At 37.2% G+C, this 25,061-nt stretch overlaps 1 protein-coding gene across 2 annotated transcripts in view; it reads left to right on the plus strand.

The window, feature by feature from the left end:
• The window catches only part of MORC3 (MORC family CW-type zinc finger 3), a 40,215-nt gene extending 18,258 nt beyond the window's left edge, over window positions 1–21,957 (plus strand). For both annotated transcript variants that reach the window (XM_057306624.1, XM_057306625.1), the window contains 11 exons: window positions 419–547; window positions 965–1,084; window positions 3,418–3,515; window positions 7,751–7,855; window positions 9,663–9,785; window positions 9,892–9,966; window positions 11,005–11,050; window positions 12,199–12,365; window positions 15,420–16,308; window positions 17,641–17,798; window positions 20,459–21,957. In XM_057306624.1, the coding sequence (XP_057162607.1) occupies window positions 419–547; window positions 965–1,084; window positions 3,418–3,515; window positions 7,751–7,855; window positions 9,663–9,785; window positions 9,892–9,966; window positions 11,005–11,050; window positions 12,199–12,365; window positions 15,420–16,308; window positions 17,641–17,798; window positions 20,459–20,612 (2,064 nt within the window). In that variant the 3' untranslated portion in view covers window positions 20,613–21,957. The remainder of the gene's footprint in view (window positions 1–418; window positions 548–964; window positions 1,085–3,417; window positions 3,516–7,750; window positions 7,856–9,662; window positions 9,786–9,891; window positions 9,967–11,004; window positions 11,051–12,198; window positions 12,366–15,419; window positions 16,309–17,640; window positions 17,799–20,458) is intronic.
• The last annotated feature ends 3,104 nt before the right edge of the window (window positions 21,958–25,061 follow it).

The following is a 25,061-nucleotide window of genomic DNA, read 5'->3' on the forward strand; positions in this document are numbered from 1 at the left end:
ATTGAGTTTATTTTTATTTTCTTATTTTATTTTTTTTAAGATTTTATTTATTTATTTGACAGAGATAGAGACAGCCAGCGAGAGAGGGAACACAAGCAGGGGGAGTGGGAGAGGAAGAAGCAGGCTCATTGCGGAGGAGCCTGATGTGGGGCTCGATCTCATAACGCCGGGATCATGCCCTGAGCCGAAGGCAGACGCCTAACCGCTGTGCCACTCAGGGGCCCCTGAGTTTATTTTTAAAGAAAAGCAATCAAATATTAACTAATGAACAGCTTTATAGTCTCTTTTGTTGAAGAGTTCATGGGTTCTTATATCAAAGCAAAGTGTTGGTTTCTTTTTAAATACACATATCAGTAATGTTGAATGAATTTGTAGGTAATTATTTGGAAAGGACAGATGTTGTTGTGTGTCTTTGCAGGCTTACTGCAGTATATTATACCTAAAGCCAAGAATGCAGATCATCTTACGTGGACAGAAAGTGAAGACACAGCTGGTTTCAAAGAGTCTTGCCTACATCGAACGTGATGTTTATCGACCTAAATTTTTAGTATCCTTTATTATCCGTTTTTTTTTTAAGACTATTTATTTCTTGTCTGGTTTGGGGGAGGGGAGGGCAGGAACAGGAGGAGCAGCAGGCAGAGGGAGAAGCAGGCTCCCTGCTGAGCAAGGAGCCCAATGCAGGACTCAATCCCAGGACCCTGGGATCATGACCTGAGCTGAAGGCAGATGCTTAACTGACTGACCCACCCTGGTGTCCTTTATTTTCCTTTTTATAATGCTGTATAAAGATACATTTATAAAGTGTATTTCTCTTCCCCCTTTCTCCTCCTATCCTGATATGGAGTCTACTCCTCTCCAACTTTGCTGTTTTTTAATACACTTTCTGACTCATTAAAGAATGACTTGGAAAGGGTGATTTGAGGGGAATAAGGTGGTATGTTCAGAATTTTCCTTAACATTTAAGACTAAAACGGTGAGAATTACTTTCGGATTCAACTGCAGAAATAAAGACCATTATGGGATAATGATGTATCACAGAAATAGACTCATCAAAGCTTATGAAAAAGTTGGGTGTCAGTTAAGGGTAAGTTTTGTATCTGAAATGTCTATCTTTTATAAAAAGTTAAAATATTATGTTATTTGGTCAGATGTGAAATAATATGCGTTGCTTAATGACTTTTAAATGTCAGTGTTTTTAATAATGTTGGTATGGCACTTGAACTTAAAATACTTTTATATTAATTTTTCATTTGGTCCAAATAATCTTCTGAGGGGGACAGAATATTTTATCTCTGTTTTACAGATGAGGAAATGGGACTAAGAAGTTAAGTAACTTGTGCTAGACCTACAATGAGTATGGTTCTTAGATCCAGACGCAGATCTTTTGATTGCATTTGGATATGGATCCCTGATTATTCCTGGGATGAAATTGGTTATTTTATTTCATCCTGACTCAATAGCCAGAAAAATAGGATCATATAGGTGATTTACTTTGGAGTTAATTCCTAAATACATTGGAGCCTTCCTCCTAAACCACTTCCGTTGTTGTAGAATTCAATTTAGGATGACGAGCATTGCCCACTATGCTAGGCTGTTCATCCTTTACATGTTTTCATAGAAAGTTTTTTTCAGAGTGTATGTGTTAAGAATTCAGTGATAAATTCTAAAAGTCAAGGTTGTTAAAGGTATTAAGTCTAGGCATATCTTGTTTTCCAAGTTTATGGTTTTCATTTTCTATTCATCTTGTTTCATTCTAAGTTCTTTGTAGAATGCTGTGAGCTCTACACAGTGTAATAGTGTGGGTTTTCTTGAATATTGCTCAACAGGGGTTGTAACTCGGTTATATATTTTACATGACATGAGCCCAAAATATAGCATTTTTGCAAAAGTAAGCAAACTTTGTTGGATTCTTCTGGGTAACCACTAATTTCAGTTAACAGCTAAATACAGAAATCTGGCAACCATGATATAAGGTGTCAATAACTTTTATTTAAAATGTTAATTTTCATTTATAATTGGACTAGTAATTTTCATCAGAAATATCCTATAATTAAAGTTATGGGGAATTTGGTAAAATTAGAACTGCATTTTTGGTAATAAGCTTTGTTTCTCAAGTGCTTTGGGATTCAAAGGAAACAATGTATCTGCAGCAGAATGTAAAATAGTTTTTTCTTTTATCATTTATGAATCTGACTTAAGATACACAGCCCATTTTTCCAACCCAGTTAAATTTGCGTTGTGTGTAATTTCTGGTTAAGGTTGATCTTGTAAAAAATAGGCTTTTACAGCCAACTCTTACATTGTTTTTCTTTACCAGGTGATGGACTGGGCATAGTATTTGCATTCTGTGGATTCAATAAACAGTTACTAAATAAGTGTCAGATACCTGGTATGAATTGCCGTGCTTGATGCTCAGAATAAGAAGATGATAAGATACAGAGCATGCTCTCAGAGCTCTGGTGAGGGAAAATGTGGTACAAGTTGGAAGCATCAGAAAAAGCTTCTTGGAGAAAGTGGTGATTGAGAGGACTCTCAGTTGATGTCACTGTTTTGAAAAGTCTGGCAAGGGTATTCCAGGCAGACAAAAATCTCTGCAAAGGAAGGGAAAGAGGCTTCAGAGAATGTGACCTCATTAAGGGAGTAGCTAACTCTGCTGGGGCATGTGTGACTAAGTCAGGAGAGTGATGGGGAAGAGACAAGAAGATGAGGCCGGAAAGAAGGTGAACAAGAACTACAAATTGAAGGGTATTGTGGTTTATTAATGGTATGAGATGAGGAGCCACTGATGGTTTTTAACAGAGTGGGATTATGATTAAATCTGCATGGTTTCATCTATATTTCTGAAAATTTTCACTTTCACTTTTTCCCTTTGTAGACTCAGCTACAATTGTGAACAAAATATACTTGCTAATCACGTATAATCAGAATATATGACTCATATACTTTGATTTCAATATTTTAGCTAGCAGCATTTTTACTTCATCGCCATTAGCAACTGGATGTGACTTTGGATAAATGATTTTAATTTTTATCTAGCAAACTTTTGGAATATTATTGCTAGAGTCTCTGCTAGATACTGTGGCTATAGAAAAGAGTTGTGGTTTCCACTATCTAAGAAATGCATCCCAGTAGAGGTGGTCTTTTTTTCTTTTGTATAAAAGTGGGGATGATAATACTTGTCTAAATGGATATTTGACAACAGTGGAAGTGGTTTTGGAGGAAGGCTCTAATACATTTAGGAATTAACTTCTAGAAAAGTAAAATATACCTACCAGACACTATTTTTTAATCTAAATTTCATTAGAATGACATGAACTGTAGGAAAATGTTTCATATAAATTATAAATCTTTGTGGAAGATAATTATTTTGAGCATCATGTCTTATGCTTAAAACACTGATTTCATTTTCCTTTTCAGGCAAACAATATGGGTGTTGGAGTAGTGGGAATTATAGAATGTAATTTCCTAAAGCCAACTCATAACAAACAAGATTTTGACTATACTAACGAGTATAGGTATGTTACCTATTTAAGTTCCTGACTTCTTACAGTTTATTTTGGAAATACTTTCATTTCTTTTCCTAAGCTGAATTTTTTTTCTGTCTTGCGGATGTTTTTATATTATAGAACTTTAAGAAAATTGGTAGGTTAGAGGCTTACATAGAAAACACATTTAGCCATCTTCTCCCAACCTAGGAATTACATTCTACTCCATCACCAGTAGAAATTCATCCTCCCCTGTCTTTATTGATGAAGTATTTCTGAGATTTATAGTAAAAATAGAGGATGTTTGTGCTTTCTTGGTGTCAACACTTACTGTGTAATATCCTGAAACTTTGTACTTATTAGATGGGAACTTGAAGGTAATTTAGTCCTGTGTACTTTAGACAGAAATACTCCGATCTTTTAAAAGTGGTTAGAAGTCACAGAATGAATATGACCATCAGTTTCACTTGTAGATTTAGGAAGCACACTTTCCCCTAATGAGCACATATGATGGAGTAGAATGCATAAGTCATGTGAACATTGGTGATAAAGACAAAGATAATGTCATAGACCCTTTTTTCAAATAAAGAACAAATAAAGTAGAATAAAGAAAATAATAAAGGTAAGAGCAAAATCAGTGAATTAGGAATCACATTTAATACAGAAAATCAGCATATACTCTCGAGTTCACTCCTTAGGCAGAGGCTACTCCTGTTAGTTGAACAGGGATAATTTAATATAAGGAATAAGGATAATAGGGTGATTACTAGTGAATTAGGGTGATTACTATTATTAACTAGGATACTAGAGGTTGATTACTAGAAGGGGTGAAAGAGGACAGTAGGTGCGCATAACTAGCAGATATGAAAGACTAACTATTCCCTCAAGGTTGAAAAGGACTAGGAACTAGGAGAGGTCCTCCTGCCCCTAGAGTCGGAGATTCAGATCTTGTAGTGGTCATGACAAACATAGGAACAAGCTACCTGCAAGTTTCTTGCCAGAAAAAGAAGGCCTGGCCAGTGCTGGTCTGTAGATGTGACCTGCTATTGCTAGAGGCTGTGGGTGGGCTGCAGCTGTTCTGTAGAGGGACCTGTCTTTGCCCAAGGATGTGGGCACCCTGGAACTGGTCTCTTGCCGGACTTTGTGGGCTGCTGGAGGGCAGAGCGTGGCTAGAGAGCACAGCTGGAGCTCCTCTGGGGGCCTCTGGGCTCCCTAATAATAATAATAATAATAATAATACGTACCAGAACATGAAGAACAATGTCTTGCTGTCACCTAGCAGGTTCTTTGACCTGTTAATCCAGTTCAGCATTCTTCAGGCTGCCAAAGGATAAATGTTTACATGATCAAGCTTCAGAATCACAAAACTGAGCAAAGAAGACTGGATTTGGAGCTGATAGACAATAAGTTCATAACTGAAGAATATCAAAAAGCCCGAAGTTTGTTCTTTGATAAGATTAGTAAAGGGGCAATAAAAGGGGAAAAAAGAAGAAAACAGAAGTCATCAAGATCAGAAACGAAAAGGAGGCAGATGCAAAATCATCAAAGGAATAGCATGAGCAATTTTTTACCGTCTTAGATGATATGGCACGTTCCTTTAAAAAAATTGAATCAATTTTTAGAAAACTTCCCACATTCAAACATTTAAGAAGGAAGTAGCACAATCTTACACAATCTTAAAGGCTTTATGAGGGCATATAACTTTTGTAGTGAACGTGTAAATATATTACAAGGCAGGGAATTTATGTGTCTCATGATCGAGATATAAAAATTTTAATTAAAACAATAGCAAATACCATCCAGTGTTATGTAAAAAGGATAATTAATACATTAAAACCAATTGGATTATATTCCAAGATGACATTTTAATATTCCAAAATCAAAGTAGTTCATCACATTGATGTTAGAAAAGAAAAATAACCGTAAGGTTATTTTCATAGGTACAGAAAAAGCACTTGATAAATCACAACACCCGTTTGTAATTTTTTTTTAAATTTGAGAGCACACGCACACGAGTGAGTAGGGTGGAGGTGGGGGGTAGGGTGGGGCAGAGGGAGAGGAAGAGAGAATCTTAAGCAGGAGATCGTGACCTGAGCCAAAGTCTGAGCAACCCAGGCACCGCGCCCATTTGTAATTTAGGAAAAAAAAGAGAACACTTACAAAATCATTAATAGAAGGGCATATTAGCAATACAGAGCATTTACAGAAACACCAAGCATCATTCCTAATGGTGAATTATTAATAGCTTTCCCCTTAAGGTTGAAAATGAGATAAGGATTCCCGCTATTCGCCATTGTTCTTGAGGAAATAAACGGTATAATAAGGAAAGAAAAGGAAGTAAAAGTTACAAGGGTTGGAAAAGAAGAAATAAAACTTTTTTGTACAAGATAATAAGTATTGAGTATATAGTGAGTCCAAAATAATCTGCAAATCTAGAAATAATAAAGGAACAAGTTTAATGGTATGTATTCTAGGGTTGCTGGATAAAAAGTATTCAGAAATTAATTGTATTTCTGTTTACCAACAACTAAAAACTAGAATATGAAATTTAAAAATTTCATGAGAAGTGTCAAAAAAAAAATCAAGAACGTTGGAGTAACTAAAATATGCAGCATAAACAATGAAAACTATGAAATATTGTATATTGTAGAGTGAAATTTAAGCCCCAAATAAGTAGGCATACCAGGTTCAAAAATTGGAAGGCTGAATTATTATAAGATGTCCATTTTTCTCTAAAATAATTTACTACAATTCCAGTTTTTTAAAAAAATAAAATCTTTGCCAGTTTGTATGGCTGTTGATATTACTAATAGGCTTATTCTAAGCTTTGTGTGGAAAGTCAGAAGTTCCAAGATAGTTAAGACAATCATTAAAGAACATCAAAGCAAGAAAACTTAACCTACTAAATACCAATACTTGTAAAGCTATGGTAACTAAGTGTGGTATTAATTAAAGTATAAGCAGTCTATTGAAATAGAGAAGCCAAAAATAACCCCCCACTTATACGTTTGGTTACCTGATTTATGACAAAGATTACATCATAGTATAGTGGGAAAATGATCATCTTTCCAAAAATGCTGGGTCAATTGGCTGTTTGTATGGATAAGATGACTTCTACCTTAAATGAAGAAAAAATCAATACCAGATGGATTTTAGACCTAAATAAGAAAGGCAAAAACAGAAAATGAGAACAAGATTCTCAAAACCTTTAGTAAGCAAGTTTTTAAAACAAGATGCAAAAAGAATTGATCATAATGGGCAAAGTGGAAAAATTATTTAAAATGAGTAAGACAGAGAATGTTGGCAAGATGTAGAGCATTTGGAGCCCCTGCACATGGCTGGTGGGTATGAAAATCGATCAGTTTTGAGGACTGTTAGATTATTGAGTAAAACCAAACATCAGTGCCCACCCCATGACCCTGCAGTTTCACTCCTCGGTATATTCTCAACACAAATGGGCTCAGTCTCTTGGGCTAAGGAGCAGTGGTGATGAGAGACAGAGAGGAAGAAGACTTGAAAAAGTGAAATACAGGGAGGGTATGTTTGGGAAGGAAGATTCATTCTCATTTGGACACTTACATGTGATGTAATAGTGGAGAAAAAATTAGTGGGAGATCATGGTGGGGATAGAAGTGTCTGGTTCATCTGCCAGTGTAGAATTTGAAGCCTTGATATTTGAAAGCTTTGTTTTCAGTTTAGAGTGTTACACTGACTGTAGCTTGTGTGTGTGTAGTTCTGGCACAGTATGTGCTTAACTCAAATGATTGCTGAAGTGTGGCCTTAGGTCCCACTGATTTGCTTTTTATTAATATCTTATTGGGGGGAAAGTAACAGTCTTAATTGTACGACAGAAGCTATTTTGAAATATCCTTGCTGGTGATGATTGCATACTTCTATAAACTAAAAGTTTGAGTTCTAATTTGAATTGAAGCTTATAAGTTTATCAGTTGGGGTTGGAATTCAGAGAGCCTGTGGTGCTCCCAGTAATTGGTCTGCAACATACTTTCTCAACAGAGGACATAAAATAGTACTGTTTGTATCTTCAAAGATGATCCTGGCTCTGCTCTGGGAACTTAAAAATGTCCTTGTAGAAAATTGCCATTAGAGCATTCTTTACTAACTGTACCTTTGGGAGTCCTCAAGCTCCCCTCCCCTCTAGTGTCCACAAGATCCTTACTAAGTCATTTGTACTTTCTCTGTGTTTTTGACAAAGATTTGAGCTTTATCTTTTTTTTCCTTAAATTGGTTCTGATTACTTTTTTTAGACTGACAATAGCAGCGTTAGGAGAAAAGCTGAATGATTACTGGAATGAAATGAAAGTGAAGAAAAATGCAGAATATCCTCTAAATTTGCCTGTTGAAGATATTCAGTAAGTACATTAAAAAATATCAACCAACTCTGATATCAAGATGTGATACTGAAGGGTATAGTGGTGCTACACAAACTTTGAACTAAGCCAGAGTAAGAAGTAAATTGTGCAGGGCGCCTGGGTGGCTCAGTCGTTAAGTCGGGCTCCCTGCTCCACTGGGGGCCTGCTTCTTCCTCTCCCACTCCCCCTGCTTGTGTTCCCTCTCTCGCTGGCTGTCTCTCTCGCTGTCAAATAAATAAATAAATTCTTTAAAAAAAAAAAAAAAGGAAGTAAATTGTACAACTCCAATCAGCACACCGTGAAATGAGCCAGTGCATGTATACATTTATATATACACACAAAAGATTCACGAAGCAGTATTTATCCATATGTTGCATGCTGATACTTAATTCATTTAAAAAAATAAAAGTCTTGACCCACTAAATTGATTTCATGATCCATTAATGGGTTGCATTTCATAGTTTGAAAAACTCTGGTCTTGTGTAATAGTTAGGATCACGGGTCTAAAGCCAGACCTGAATTTAGATTCTAGTTCTGCTTAAATAATGATGTGACATTGAACATGTTACTTGGCCTTTTGTAAGCTTCCATTTTTTTTTTGCTTGTAAAAATGGGAACAGTGGTAGCACTCACCTCCTAGAGTTACAAGACTTAAAAAATATGCCTAACAAGCATTCAGTAACGTGGTAGCACACAGTACCAATATTGTGAATGAATGAATAACAACTGTGTACTGATGGAAAGATGACCAAGATGTATAATGAGGAACAAAAAAGATGCAATTCAATGTATTTCCCATTTTATTTTTTTAAAGTGTCCATATACGCATGCATAATTCTGCAAGCACAGAAAATTCTGCCAGGGTTTAAAAAAATGAACAGTGTTAAGCTCCTGAAACAAGGGGTTTGTATTTACTTTATAAATTTCTGGAGCACATGGGTGGCTCAGTAGGTTGACCGACTCTTGATTTCGGCTCAGGTCATCATCTCAGGGTAGTGAAACTGAGTCCTGCATCAGGCTCTGCACTGGGTCTGGAACCTGCTTGGGATTCTCTCTTTTCCTCTCCTTCTGCCCCTTACCGCTCTCTAAAAATAAATAAATAAATAAATAAATTTCTGGGTTGTTTGAAGTTCATGTAACTATGTAAATGCTTTTTTAAAAATTTAGATTTAAAAAGTTATTGGCATTAAGGTGAAGTATTCAGTATTCAATGACTTGTTAGTTGTTAAGTGAAATGTTAAATGAATCCCTAAATTCTTCTTAGGGTCATTGTAATTTTCAAATGATAAAACTATAAAGCATTTTATAAACTAAAGGAATATACAAATTTTAGATATTCAGATATGCTTATGGTAAAGGCTGAAAGTGTAATAGAATTATTAAAAATGCTTAAATTAATAACAATAGCTTGTCTATTTTCTGACTTGAGTATTTTATTGTGCTCATAAATATACTAGGTTGGACATTGCAAATGCTAACTTAATATAAATTTCAGAGCAAGGCATTTGGAATCTTTTCTTAAGTTGTTTGCGTTTTTATTACCAGAGAATAAATTGAATAGTATGCTATTAAACAAGACCTTTAAGTCTCATTGTTTAAATTGGCCTGTTAGCTTTAACCTTTTGAAGGTAACCAGAATTGTTGTTTTTAAAAATTTAACTAGCTGCACAACAATAATTATATCGCAGGCATTTCAGGAACAGAGTTAAATAATAAAGGCATTTTGCAGTAGAAATGATGTAGAAGATCTAATGAGGTATACTTTGCATCTGCATTTTCATACTAATATTACATCATTTTGTTACAGGAAACGTCCTGATCAGACATGGGTTCAATGTGATTCCTGTCTAAAGTGGCGAAAATTACCAGATGGAATAGATCAACTTCCAGAAAAATGGTATTGCTCCAATAACCCTGACCCACAGTTCAGGTACCATATAGTTGGTAGAACCCTTTTTGGAAAGGCAGAAAGAACTGTTTAAGATGTATGAATAGGCGCTGGTGACGTGTTATTCCCATGTGATTTTTCTGACTAGAAATTGTGATGTTCCAGAAGAGCCTGAGGATGAGGATTTGGTGCATCCTACTTATGAAAAAACCTACAAAAAGAAGTGAGTGTTGTATTAGTGATTGGCGGGGAAATAATGCCCAAATTATTAACGATGGTGGGTGTGCAGCATTAGTTTGATGCTTCTCCAAGATCAAGCTAGTACAACCCAGAAAAGATTATGACCCCCAAAAAGATTTTGATGGGGATGTGTAATATCAGATGCTTTTGTTAACTTTATACCTCAGATACCTGCTCTTTTTTCACCTGCTATTTATCCTGCCCTATCTGCAAGATAGTTTGCAAACAGAATAGTTTGTCTTTTTGGGCCACACACAGATGAATCATAAATGAGTACTGCCTGATAGGAGCTTATAGTCTTAACAGGGAAGGTGAGACATGCGCATTACCAATGAGAAGTTGACAAGTACCATAGAAGGTAGGATCCAGTCCTGTTGGGAAGTCCGTAAGGAGAGATGACTTCTGGGTGGGGATGGGAAGGGAAATCTGGATCAGGAAAGTTCATGAATGATATTTGTGTAATAGGCCTTGAAGGATGGATTACATGCAGATGTACAGGAAACTGATTCATTCAGCTTCAGAGCAAATACGTGAATGGGCATGATGGAGAATAGAGGAGGGAGGAGGAAGCTGGGTAATGAAGGCTAGTCAACTCTGGTGACCTATAGGCTAGTGTCCACACACAGAGGCCCAGGGCATGCAGAACTTCCAGGTGGTTTTGATTTAGAGTGCACAGTTTTTGAAGTTAAATCCAGCAGCAGGACTGTGAGTAAAGAGACCAATTAGAAGCGTGTATGATGTTCTCGCTCAGAGGTCTGAGAATAATGCTGGTGAGGCTGGGAAGCTTAAGGCAGACATATAGGGCATCACTGATCTAAAAGGTAGAAAGTATTTCCCTGCTTAAGGGTTTACCACTGATGGTGATGAAACTGAAGCAGAGTTCAGTGTACATATGTGAGTGACTCAGTAGTGAAATGCCAAGTATGTCATTGAGAAACATTGAAAAATAATAATTAAATTTAAATATGTTCACTTTTCGTCTTTTTTTTTTTTTTTTTTTCTTTTTCCTTTTTTGTTTTAGAGACAAGGAAAAATTCAGGATCAGACAACCGGAAATGATCCCTCGGGTAATTAATGAAACCTTGCATTTTATAGCTGTGTATTATTATTGGGTAGTGGCTAGTTTAACAAATAGTTTTAAAACTTAGCAGTTATATAACATATTGAAGTGATTTTGTTCATTCAGTTCACATACTCCTTTTCTTATGCCCCTCCTTGCCTTCCTAGCCCAACAACTTCATTCAAACTGTTCAATTTTATTATTTAGTTGGGCATCTTCTGAGGAAAGGCAGGCATTAAGAATCTTACCAGCCAGGCACCTGGGTGGCTTATTCATTTAACCGTCTGACCCTGGGTTTTGGCTCAGGTGATGACCACAGGGTTGTGAGATGGAGCCCCAAGTTGGGCTCTCTGCTGTGCGTGGATCCTGCTTGGGATTCTGTCTCCCCATCTCCCTTTGCGCCCCCCCCCCCCCACCAAAAAAAGGAAAAAAAATGAATCTTTCTGTCACATAGGCAGTTAAGGAAAAATTCACAGGAAGCCCTGGGGAGCCATGTTCTAGTACTAACCTGGACCAAAGCTACAGTGTTTTTCTCTTTTTGTTGACCGTTTTCTTAGTGCTTAGTGGTGTTAAGGATCTTTTTCTGAGTATATGGGTAGGCAGTTGTACTTCTTGTGTAAGGAAGTTTTGGTCTGCTGCAGATGTGTATGTTTGCTTTTAGTTACATTGAAATGTTGTCTTAGGGCAAAGGCTGAGGGTTTGGAGGTGAGAACAGAACGGGGTGAAAAAGAATAGTGGGCTTATTCTAAAGGCAGTATCTTTGACTTTATTTTCTGTTTCTTTCTTTTAAAAATATAAGTTTTTAATTGTATTTTAGTAAGTCCTATATAGTATAGGGTCAGTAAATCTTGCTGTAAAAGACCAGATAGTAAGTATTTTAGGCTTTGTGGGCCACATGCAGTCTCTGTTGTGTATTTTTCGTTTTGTTGTTTTGTTTACACCTTTAAAAATGCAAAACCATTGTGCTCACTTGCAGGTTGGATTTGGCTTATTGGCCTGATAGTGGCTCTTTAGTATAGCCTAAAGAATTTACATGGTTAGGATAGTTTTCAATGTTTTTTGGGATACAGGGCAAAGGGAAAAGAATATCTCGTGTTTTGGGGCATGGCACATTAAAAAAAAGTCCTTTAAGGTCGATTTTTTTTCTTCCAACAGATTAATGCTGAACTCTTGTTTCGGACAACCCCCGTGTCAGGTCAAAGCTTTTCTCCTGTGAAGGAAAGTGTTCCAAGAGGACATCTTTCAGAAGTGGCAAATACTTATGCAACAAGACTTATAAATAATCATCGAGGTTCACCCCAGTCTGAACCTGAAAGCAACAAGTCAGTGGCTAAAATGTTTTTCCAATGGGGAATGAATATTGAACAGAGCCTTTACTTGACACTTCTGTGGCAGTAATGCACTTCTAAGAAGTTGTAGTTTATATATGCATGTAAAAAGTCTTAAGGATAAGTTAATTCACTTTTATTATTTAAACTTACCTCACCCCACTCATGCCACCCACTTAAATCAATTTTTAAAATTCCAGTTGTATTCATTGTGGAATCTGATCAAATTTTCACCCCTTTGAAATTCTGTATAGTATAGAAATTCCTGCTTTTAAAATTACCAGTATCTTAAGAAAAACATAAAGCAATTAATAGTACAACACTATAATGTAAAGTGTGACCCAGGAGTTCTTTGCTTGTGGCAGGCTGTGTATTTTGGATGAGTGGTTGGAGAAAGAAAGGTATGAGTGATATGTAAATTGAACAGTTAGCTCTCTTGACTGGAATGGTCGGGGAAGGTTTGGGATGAGATAGTACTTGGTTTGGTTCCTGAAACTCTGAAAGCAGTACTCTGTGCGGACGGCCTGTTCAGAGGGAACAGAATGAATACAGGTGGAGAAGAAAACATGGTGCCAGTGAACTAGGGAATCAGACTGACTACACGTGGTCTTTTTTGTTAAAAGATAAACATTGAAACCAGGTTTCCTGAGATGAGAGGATGGGATTTTCTGAGCGGTTTTGTAGCCGTCATTAAATTCTCAAAGGGATTTTTGACCTCCAAAAGGATTAGAAATAACTGCTTTTATGCATATATACATCAGGAGGGCATGTTCTAAAATAGTCTGCTGTTTGCAGCCTACCTTTTAGGGGCTTGTTTTGGGGCTGGATTGCTACTTGTGTAGCACACAAGAACTTGTGTGAATTTTTTTTAAATAGTCCCCTTAATGTTCTTGGCTTTTCTTCTTAAAGATGGTTCCAAACAAAGTAAGAAAAAGTGAAGTCTGTGAAGTTTACAGATAAAAGATAATGGAATTTCTTCTTCTTTTTTTTTTTTTTTCTTTTTTAAGGGAGAGGGGCAGAGTGAGAGTGGGGGGAGAGAGAGAATCCAAACAGCTTCCATGCCCAGCAGGGCGGGGGGGGGGGGGGGGGGGGGGGCTCAGTGTCACAACCCTGAGATCCTGACATGAGCTGAATTCCAGAGTCCTACAGTTGACCAACTGAGCTACCAGGTGCCCCTGGAATTTATTCTTTAAAGTGATTTATTCCATCCAAGTGGAAGAAGAAAATAGAGAAATTTTTCATTAATTTTTAAAGCCTGAAGAATTTGAAATTTGAATTTGAGAAAAATACAAGCTCTTTTGCTTTTTTTTTTTTTTTTTAATATAAGCTTTAAATAAAGCCAAAGACTGTGGAAAGGTGGCACCTAAACTAAGTCTTGAGAAAGACATGGGAATTAGCCTTGTAAGAAAAATAATAGGGCAGCTCCCAGTTAAGTGATTAACTCCATGGAACCCAGGCATGCTCCAAATTCAGAAGTATTGGGTACTTCTTAAGGCAGAAAAATGGGTGAGAACAGGAGGCTTGTTTGAGAGTTTAAGGAAGAGTAGTTCTTTAGACCTCTTCATAACCTGCCAAGTCTGGTGATGTGGCTTTTCCTCCTCTGTCAGGAGGTAGGATGTTTTCCTTCTGGAGCAATTTCACTGCTGAAGATGTGGGTGAACCACTGTTTTGAAAGAGGAGGGGTAAGGGAAAGTGAGTACTCAATGATGAGAACTCTTCCCACCGTACTTCCCCTCATGGGGGCCCCAGGGGAAAAACCCTGGGTGGTGCTGACAGTTGGAACACCCCTGGCATCACAGGGCCAGCCCTCACTGCTTCTAGTCGGTCTCAGCCTGAAATGTAAAGATAGGCAGACATCACTAGGTATACAAACAGAGATCACTAGGGAATAGAGGAGACCCTGTGGGATTTACTGGGAGTGGGTGGGTGTGGAACAAACACATTTCTTAGAAAAGGTAAGTAGGTAGAGGGTAGAAAAAGGAAAAGACAGTGTACAGGAGGGCCAACATCTGAATAAGGGAATTTCAGGATGGGATATCAGAAAAAACAAAGGGGAGAAAATAGTATGACTTAACTTCCACTAAATACACAGCAAAAACATCGGGAAAAAGATCCATTCTAAGAAACATGAAGTTTTCGAACACCATGGAAAATAGTTTTTTTAGGGAGGGGGAAACACAAGTTACCTTCAAAAAGATCAGGAATCAGAATGCCAGGAACACCAAATGGTACATAACAATGGAATGTTGCTTCTAAAGTTTGAGAAAGTAATTTCCAACCTGGAAGTCTATATAAAAACCAAGCCAGCAATAAAATTGAGAAGTGAGTAAAGACACTTTCATCATGTAACCTTTCACATTTTTTATGTCCTGTGTACAGTTTCTCAAGATTTTATTGGAGATTGTGCCCCCTCGATTTGAGAGAATAAAGCCAAGAAACAGAAGAACCTTTCCTGAGATGGAGGGGAGGGGAGGGCTCACACTTAGGGCCCAAACAACAAACCAGTGCAGATAACCCGCTTAGGGAGGCCAAAAGTATCAATTGGTGGTAAATTCACGGAAAACTGAGTTGATGAGGAAATGAGGCAGTTTTCAATGCCAAGAAAATGGAAGGATAGGGTGTACTGGTTTGGTTTGTGGCTCACCTCTGATCATCAAGCATTGATAAATATTATGATGAGCAGATGGGAACAGCAGAGCCCTTCCCTAAGCGCTGGACCACAAGGAGCAGAACCAGGGCGGGGGGGTGGGTGGCATTCCCATTTGGCCGTGTATATATTGAGGTGCCCAGAGGACATCAAGTGAAGGGATGGAGATGTTTGGCAGTATGCAGAGCTGCTACTTTTAAGCAAGCTAAGTAGTCTAATTGTTTCCTTGGCTGTACAGGAGAAAGTCCTCTCTACCTTAAATCGAGCACTACTGTGTAACCATTTTTTTAAATGAGCACGGACATTTCTTAGAATTTCAAGATTGATTACTTCAAGGTCATCTATTTTGTTCATTTCTGTATTTTTTAGTCTTATTTTTTATATATTAAATTTATTTCCAGCCTGAAACGGAGACTTTCTACTCGTTCCTCCATTTTGAATGCCAAGACTCGGAGATTGAGTAATCAAGCATTTGAAAATTCAGCTTATAAAGATGATGATGATGAAGATGTCATCATCTTAGAAGAAAACAGTACTCCCAAACCTGCGGTAGATCATGACATCGAAGTGAAGTCAGAACAGAGTCACATTGAGCAAAGTGGTCATCAGGTCGAGCCTGTGGCTGATAAGGAACCTTGTGCCCAGACTGGTTCATCAGGCGTCTCATCATCCAGGTGTGATCAGGGCACTACTGCGGCCACCCAGACTGAAGCCCCGAGTGTAGTTGTTAAAAAGGAAGAAGCGCTTGAGGATGAGATAGATGCGCGAAATGACACTGCCGTGCCGCCAGCCTGTGTGGAAGCCGAAGGGAAGACACAGGAAACCCAGGAAACCTTTGATAAATCTGCGGGTGATGCTAGTTGCCAATTAAATGAACTGAGAAATGAGCTGCTTCTAGTTACCCAAGAAAGAGAAAATTATAAAAGACAGTGTAATATGTTTACTGACCAAATCAAAGTGTTACAGCAGAGGATACTGGAAATGAACGACAAATACGTGAAGAAGGAAACTTGCCATCAGTCTACCGAAACTGATGCTGTGTTTTTACTTGAAAGTATTAATGGCAAATCTGAAAGTCCAGACCATGTGGTGTCTCAGTATCGGCAAGCTTTGGAGGAAATAGAAAGGCTGAAAAAACAGTGTAGTGCTTTGCAGCACGTGAAGGCTGAATGCAGTCAGTGTGCCAGTAATGAGAGCAAAAGTGAAGTGGACGAAATGGTTGTGCAGCTTGATGACGTGTTTAGACAGCTGGACAAGTGCACTGTGGAGAGGGACCAGTATAAAAGTGAGGTGAGTGTGTGATTCCGCATGGTGAGAGTCGGAGTCCCACGGTGTCTAAACCAAAGAACTGCCAGTTGCTAGATTGGAATAAATTAATATTTCCAAGTATTGACTACGTATTGCCCTGCTGCTTCTCAGCTGGGGACTGGTCCTCCTGGGGCACATGGAAATAAATGTGTGTTGAGGAGATGGGCATTGCTAGAATTTAATGGGTGGTGACCAGGTATGGTAATTTCCTGTAGCATACTGGAAATTGCTGTGTAATGAAGGATTGTCCTGGTCCAAATACTGTTCTCATTCCCACTGAGCCAGTCAGTTGCTAAATATAAGGAACGTCACATCCATTAGTAATAGACCTTGCAATAACCGTACAAGGTAGGTGATGGTGTCCTCATTTTATAGATGCACCCTGTATTAGTTATGATTAGGTCCATTGGCAGGTGACAGAAAACACTATAGAACCGTGACAGTTCCACAGGCATCCAAGACCACAGGCTCCTGCGTTGTTGCTTCGCTTCTCAGCGTGCCATTATGGTCAGAGGTGGCATCCAGGTCCACTCCTCATATATATATGTTCCAAGCAGCAGGAAAGAGGAGGGACGAGGTTCTTAAAAGTTGCTGATATTCCACCGTCAGAACTTAGTCACCTGGCTAATATGGTGTAGTGTTTATTCAGGGGTCCTTCTACTGAGGAAGGAAGGAGAAAAATGGTAGATGTTAGGAGACCGGTAGTAGCCCCTGTATACCCTCCATTCAGATTTGGAGAGCCCCTTTTAGAAACATGTATTTATATAATTGTATTAATGTATTTGATAGGGTTTTTCTTCCAAAGAATTTGGAAACAACAGGATGGTGCTGTACTGCTCCTTCTGGAAGCTCATTCAAACATTCATCTTGATGTATTGGCTTAGAGTTAGATGACAAAATATATAAAAATCCATATGAGCTTTCGGTTATAACTTAGAGGTGATGAATGCGCAAGAAATGAAAGCCACTGTGACGTCGATGTAATTTAGGCGTTTTTATCTTGGTTTTCCAGTTTTTGGTACCATTTGTTTACAGTCAAGTGGTAATTAACATTTCATATTCTTTGAATGTGACAAGAGTGGAGGTGAAACTAAAATGAAGCTTTGTTTACAGAAAGCTATTGTGGGTAGGTTTTTTGCCCTCTTTTGATGGTAATTTTCATCAAGCAGGATTTTCGCCATTTCTTAGCTTAAATTTGTACTTTGTCATTATTAGTATTTTTAAGTTTAATTTTAGCATTAGTATTTTTAAGTTTTATTTTTATTAATTTTTAAGTTTATTTTAATTTTACAGTTATGATTTTTTTTTTGTCAGGTTGAATTACTGGAAATGGAAAAATCACAAATCCGTTCACAATGTGAAGAACTGAAAACTGAAATTGAACAATTAAAATCTACAAATCAGCAGTTAGGAGCAGATGTTTCAACTTCAAGTAACATTGAGGAGTCTGTAAATTACACTGATGGAGAAAGGTAATATTACATGGGGAAAAGTGCAAATTGAGTTAGATATCAAAGAACGTGGTGAATTTGGCCATGACTAGAAGACAAGGGACTATTTCATGAAACTTAATTTTTCACCTGGATTTCTTTTAATTTTGTACTTGCCATTTCTTTATGGTTTTCTGTCCTCATTTTACTACATGCCATCCCCAATGTCAACTTTTAGGTAATCACAAAATTACTAGAAATTGCTTGTAGTACAGGTGATCAGTAGGAAGAAGTTCTGTAAAACAAGACAATACCCTATCTTAGTAATATATAAAATGGGCTTGGGGTTTTGTTTTGATTTTGAGCATGGGGGAGGCAGACATTCAGATGGGAAGGGATGGTGGTGCTCTTGGTGTGTTGATGACTTACCATCCGCAAGTAGTCACTAAAGCCTAAAACTGGGCAATTCTTCCTGCTCATACAGCATGACTTCAAACCTAAAAGGCACTGCTGTTGAAAAATCATCTCCTACCATCCTCACTTGACATCAATTATATTATTACCTTGTTTTTTAAGTTAAGTTTTTGAAGGGTTTCAGTAAAGCTGTTCATGGAGATGGAGTAGAGCAGTACATAAAAGTCTAGAGGGTTACAGTCAGAAGAAAATCCCAAGTGGTGTTTCTCACAATGGGAACCACAACATCTGTGGTGCTTGTAAAAATGAAGATGCTTGGCCCACAGGGCAGCTTATTAAATTGGAAACTTTTAAACAATCTCAGATAATTCTCTTACTGACGTTTGGGTAACTGATGATCGATTATTTATTTATTTATTTATTTAAACTGATCTTTTAAACCTGTGCTTTCCAAAGTAGTATAGGAGTATGTGGCTATGGACACTTGAAATCTAGCTAGTCCGAATTGAGATGTGCTTTACGTATAAAATAAAAAATAAAATTTTGAAGCCTTAGTAAGAAAAAGAATATAAAATACCTCAATAATAGTATTTTGATTTTGTGATGAAATAATATTTTAGTTACACTGGGTTAAATATATAGAACTGCAATTCAATTTACAGCTGCATTTTGCTTTTGACCGTGGCTGTGTGAACATTTTAAACTCCGTATGGAGCTCACAGTATTTCTCTTGGACAGTGCTGTTCTGTACACTAAAAATAAGAATCTGCGGCAGGTCCCGTGGATAGGAAAATTAGCTAGGGACAATCAAAAGACTTAAAGGAAATGAGATGAAGAGGATCACTGGGTCATACGAGTCTTTTATGTACTTTTCAGATAGTTTGTGGTTACAAGAATTCGGGACATTCTTGGTAAGGATATAGGATGGATAACAACTTCTGGAAAGCAAAGCAGAAAAGTGTTTGAACCATGGGCCTCTGGTCAAAGATGAGTGAGGAAGCTTAAACAAAAAAATGGCTGGAGTGGGAATGATGTAAACTTTTATCCAGGGACCAATGGAATCTTACAATCCAAGCTCACAAAACAGGTTTTAAATCACATTACTGTGCATTGTCAACTTAGGGATGAACATCTTGCCTCTTCAGACAAGTATCTTAGATCAGTATCTAAGCTAAACTTGGGCTGCTTATATTTGGGAGAGGGGCAGAATAAGAGCAACTAACATTCAGTTCCCATGTTTCACTCAGTCTTTGAAGCAAAGGCTGCTGAATGGTTATAGGTCTTCAAAAAGTTTCGGGTGTTGGGGTGCGTGGGTGGCTCAGTTGGATGAACATCCGACTTTTGATCTCAGCTCAGGTCTTAATCTCAGGGTCGTGAGTTTGGGTCCCATCTAGACTTAAAAAAAAAAGTGTAGGATGTTGATATTCAGATATATACATGTGTATAAATTTAGAAGGAATGATAATGATCATCTAATCCAGGGATTCCCAGTGTTTTCAGTAAAGCACCATTCCCTATAAACACATAGTAAAATGGATCATCAGTGAACTTTAGCATATGTGAAAGGTTCAGAAAAGTCTTGATTTAAAAAATTGTTTAACATTATGTAGCCCAGGGGCGCCTATGTGGCTCAGTCGTTAAGCGTCTGCCTTCAGCTCAGGGCATGATCCCAGGGTCCTGGAATCGAGCCCCGCATCAGGCTCCTCTGCTGGGACCTGCTTCTTCCTCTCCCGCTCCCCCTGCTTGTGTTCCCTCTCTCACTGGCTGTCTCTCTCTCTCTGTCAAATGAATAAATAAATAAAATCTTTAAAAAAAAAATTATGTAGCCCAAAATTCTGTAAGCTTACTTGACCACAGAACCATTTCTCTTTCACACAAGGGTAGATATCTCATAGAACATGTTTTAGAAAACAGGTCAGTTTTTATTTTCTTCAAAAGCTGAAATTCAGGGAAATGCATTCTTACTCTGTAAACCAGTGTTCTCACTAGTATATCACTGCTGTTTTCCAGGTGACAATATTTTATATTATAAATAACACTTTGTAATTATATGTATTTTAGCAGTCCATGATTTCTCCAATAGCAAGTTAAAATCATATTAGTTAGAACCAAACAGAGCCACTAGGTTTATGAAAAACACTCTACTTACCAAGAGATACTTAATTATTAAGTTAAATCACAGATCATTAAAGTAAGTGAATTCTTGTTTCGCTTAAATTTGAGGCCCCGCGTGAATATTAAACTGTGTTATAATGTTCATCTAATAGACGTAATATTTGTGTTTGCAGCCTCAAGCTTCGATCTCTTCGAGTTAACGTAGGACAGCTGTTGGCCATGATCGTACCTGATCTCGATCTTCAGCAAGTGAATTATGACGTTGATGTGGTTGATGAAATTTTAGGACAAGTTGTCGAACAAATGAGTGAAATCAGTAGTACTTAAAGTCTGTTTTATGTGAGAAAATAAAAATATTTGTTCAGTCCTGTGGTTGTATAGCTTTCAGAATGGAAACACTTTTGTTTTATAGATATGACAGGTGACAGACTGAAGAACCATGATCTTTACTGTATTCTATGCATTCAAGTGTGGTCACAAGTACTGTGGGCACACTTACCACACCTTTTGAAATTCCTTAGAATCATTCTTACTGAACGGCTGAACAGCTAACTCATGATTCTGTTTTGAAGTGTAAATACTGTAATTAAGTCTGCACATATTTTTTTATTACCCTAGAGGACTTAAGTGTTTTTCACCAAGAGCTTTTCAGGTTGCCCTTAACCTTTGTGCAATTTTTTTCTGGTTCCCAAAGTGTATTTTTCTCTGAAGTGAGGGCCGTGCCATATACAAATGGAAATGTTACCTTTGCTTTTCTTACAGAAAAGTTTAAACAGGATTTTTAAAAAATGGAATTACGCTCCTGATAAGTTGTAAGTGAACTGATCATTAATGTTTCTTTTCTATAAATTCTTATCTCCTAAAATATTTTGTTCGTGGAATTAAGGTAAGCAGAAACTCTCCATCCATTTTGTCAGGATTTTCCTTGTGCTGAGATTGCCAATCATGGTTAAATGCAGTGTTTTTACAGAACAAAGAAATGATCTTTAGTATAAAAAAGCATCAAAAATATTAAATGTTCCACCACGTTTACTTTGAAGCCCATTTTTGGCTGCTTAGTCAGCATGGAGTGGGCACAATAATTGTTTAATATTTCTTTTTGTGAAATTTCCTGTACAGCCTTTTGTAGGATTACTACAGGTTAGTGAGAGTTGAGGAAGACAATCTTTCTCAAACAGTACAGATACTTTTCATTATATTAAGAGCTAAGTGTTTTATGTCCTGGAGGTAAGCAGCAAACTGCCCTGGGATTATAGTATTACATGCCATAAAAATTACGCTTTATTGGTCCCTTGTTTGTGCAATTTTAAAGAGATGGCTTTCTATTAAGTATAACTATGTATATATAATTAAGAATCATATTTTCCACAACTGAAATGTGCATTATTTTTTTTCAAAGTTTTATCATTGCTATTTATTTTTACTTTTGTTTCTGAACATTCAATACATGTTTCTTTTGTATGTATGCTTAATTACATGTCTTTCATATACAATATTAAATTTTTACTGTACATTAACTTCTAGAAAAAGCAAATAAATGAAGTTTGTTTTTATTTGCTTGATAAAGTAATTGAAAGTGTATTTTTGGTATGAAGCTGGTTTTCTGTCCTAATTGTATCTGCCCAAATTTTAAAATATCTTGTAATAAAATAAAAATATATATGATGGCTAACTCTTCAGATACTACTTTTAAAGAATTCTATATTCAGATTATATTTTGGAAACTGAAACTGTCCACTGAAGACCCTCAAGTTGAGCTCATTTTAAAATCTGTATTAATTACAAGTTCTGTTCAGGAGACCAAGACAGTTTCCATTAAGACTCTAAAAACTGAGCTCATCTTGAGAGAGTGTGTGCGTGCGTGTGTACGTGTATTTTACACTCAAGAAGAGACTTTCTTCTGTAAATCATTTAGCCTAAAGAAACCTTGCTTAAATGATAGCCACAATGTAGAGCATGTCTGAGTTTGTGAATATTTATGTAGCAGTTCTTTCTGGAATTTGCTGTTTTTCCCGTCCTTTGAGTTAGCTATATTCTTGCAAAAATATATCTTTTATATGGCTGTTACCTTGCTTTTAATAGGAAAGTTAGTCACAGGAATAGTAAATTTGCTTGCTATATCAATTCTTTGGAAGTACTTACATATTTTTCATCCTTTAAGAAAATATTGTCAAAATACGATTGTTTGAAAATGTAGCTAACAAAATTTAACAGAACAACAACATGGGCTTTCATGTATGTATCATATTTAGGTAGAGATATCTATCTTTTGTTGTTAAGTTAAATTTGTAAAAGGCTAGTGGGAGGACAGTGGTGTTTAAACTAATTATTACTTTAAAACAAAAACAGTGTGAGGAAGTAAACTAGCATAGTCCACAATCCCTGCAAACAGGACCCACTGTCATTAACATTCACACAGCAGGAGTGGTGTGTGGCGTATTGTTATATCTTTTGTTTAGGCCTCAAATTCCTAATGTGGGCAGGTACTGCTGGGGACTCTGCCTATGGTCTCAGACGCTTAATTCTTTCGATCAAGAGCCCATTAGTTCATTACTTGTCGTTGAAGAATAATTAAAGTGATACATCTGGTGGTTTTCACCTCTGGCTGCCTATTAGAATCACCTGGGGAGTTTTTAGGACTCCCCCTGCAAGGATGCACCCCATACAAATTAAGTCAGAGTCTGGGTTTGGGCCCAGATACCAGTATTTTTTTAAGGCCTCCCAGTGTGGCATCAGAGCTGAGAACCATTGATCTTTACCTTCCGGTGATGATTGTTTACAGATGTTGAACTCAGTGGGTTCCTGAAGCAAACTCCGGATTTGCATGGCCGCTTTCTCACTGGGGCGAGCAAGGAGGGGAAAGGGAAGCAGAGTTGGTGCCCAAGTTAGAAATGTAAATGTAAGTGAAAAGACTTACCCACTGCTTCCCTAAATTTAACCACTGTTGCTTTTTGTGTGTCCTTCCAGAAAATATTAGCTGCATACATATACACATTCATATATATGCATTCAGTTTATATTCAATTTTGTATCTTTATATTTGATTATATATTTGTAATCTCAAGTTTTCACAAAGGTGGTACACTATATAATTGGTTATCTTGACATTTCCATGTTACTTTTTTAAACAGGTTTGGTAACATTCTATGATCTGCATATGCTCCTAACACTCATTTATTTCTCATGTTTTGACATTACAAAATACACTACGTGAAAATCAGTACACACCACACACACTTTGACAAGTATACCCAGAGTGTAAATTCTTTGCAGTGAATATTGATAGGTCAAAGGGTGTATGCTATGTAACTTTTAATAAATGTTACCATGCAAAAATGAATTTAAACTCCCATGAAAAATGTATGAGTGTGTTTTTTTCTTCTCTCCATCAAACTTACTAATCTGACATGTGAAAAAAATGACAGCCTGCATTCTTTGTCTCAGTTGAACATGCTTTCATGTTTTATTGACCATTGTAATTTCTTTTTTCTGTGTACTATGTCATGTTGTTTGCCTGTTCTTTTCTATTGGGTTCTTTGTCTTAACTGCTTTAAAGAAGCTAAAAGCCTGTGCTAATGTAGCCACAAACACCACCCAGACAACTAGCTTTCAGGAAATTCACAGTAGGTTAAATCTTTGTACACTGTCTCAAATACTGGAGAGGAGTGAGAGACCCACTGGGTTTATGTTTTTCCATATATTTGTCTTTTTTATATTGGCCACAGTTCAGAAAAGGAATGCTGTTAATATCCACCTGGTGTAGAAGGACATCTGTATATGTGATACTTAAAATTAAATTTTGTGATCACAGAGTTAATTTCCATATCCTGGCCTATAGGGAGAAAGTCAAGACCAGAGGAGAGAGTCTTGGTAAATCAAGCCATTCAGACACAGGTGGTTATTAAATGAGTGCAGTCACAGAGAAGGAATTAGCTCTTCTAAGACTGGAGTGTGAGTCACAACTCCAGTAAGTTAGTTTTGTACGCAAACATTCTAATCATGAGTTGTGAGTAAAGGCAGTTTTCTATTTCACACATGTACAAGTTTAACCCAAGGCTTCCTTGTGAATTTCTTGCAAAGCAGTCGGGACTCAATATCATGGTAACACTATATAGAACAAGTTTAAATTTGACTCAGTAACTTTTACCCCAACCAGACTAATACTTAGGTTATGAGTGTCTTCACTATGCAACTATCCAGAATTCTGCTGTAATCTTCATAACAAAATGTAATGGTGTTTTATATTCACAAAGTATGTGAGTCAACAGCCTTGCTAATCTATGGTTTTCCTGGTAAATGCTGTTGACAGTTGTGGCCAGTGTTTTGAAAGTCAGTACTGTGATCTAAACCAAGGCCGACTTAAAGTAGTTTGTGTTTATAATGTGCTCATGGAGGTAGCTGAGCTACTGCAGAGCATTGTTGCCAGTTTGCTATAGAACCTCTGGCAGATGGTTCTGGGGGAGAGGTGTTCATGGACTGCCGAATGGAAACTTGCTGTGAGATCCTGAGTTCCAGGGGTGCGAGTTGACTAACCAGCCAACAGCAAGAGAAGTGACACGGTCTCACGTAACTACACCTGTTACCTCTTTTCCTGGTAGGGAAACACAGGGGTCTAGCACAATAACTTCTTATATATCATTAAGTAGTAATTATAATACATAATTATGTTATAAAATATGTAATCCTAGTATTCTACACTATTCACTGTAATCACTCAAACAATAGTTCCTCACTTCACACTAATTTGCTGTGTTCTTAAATTGATTTTTTTCAGTA

The sequence above is a fragment of the Ursus arctos genome, unplaced genomic scaffold, assembly GCF_023065955.2.
Source record: "Ursus arctos isolate Adak ecotype North America unplaced genomic scaffold, UrsArc2.0 scaffold_4, whole genome shotgun sequence".
In the NCBI taxonomy this organism is placed as follows: Eukaryota; Metazoa; Chordata; class Mammalia; order Carnivora; family Ursidae; genus Ursus; species Ursus arctos.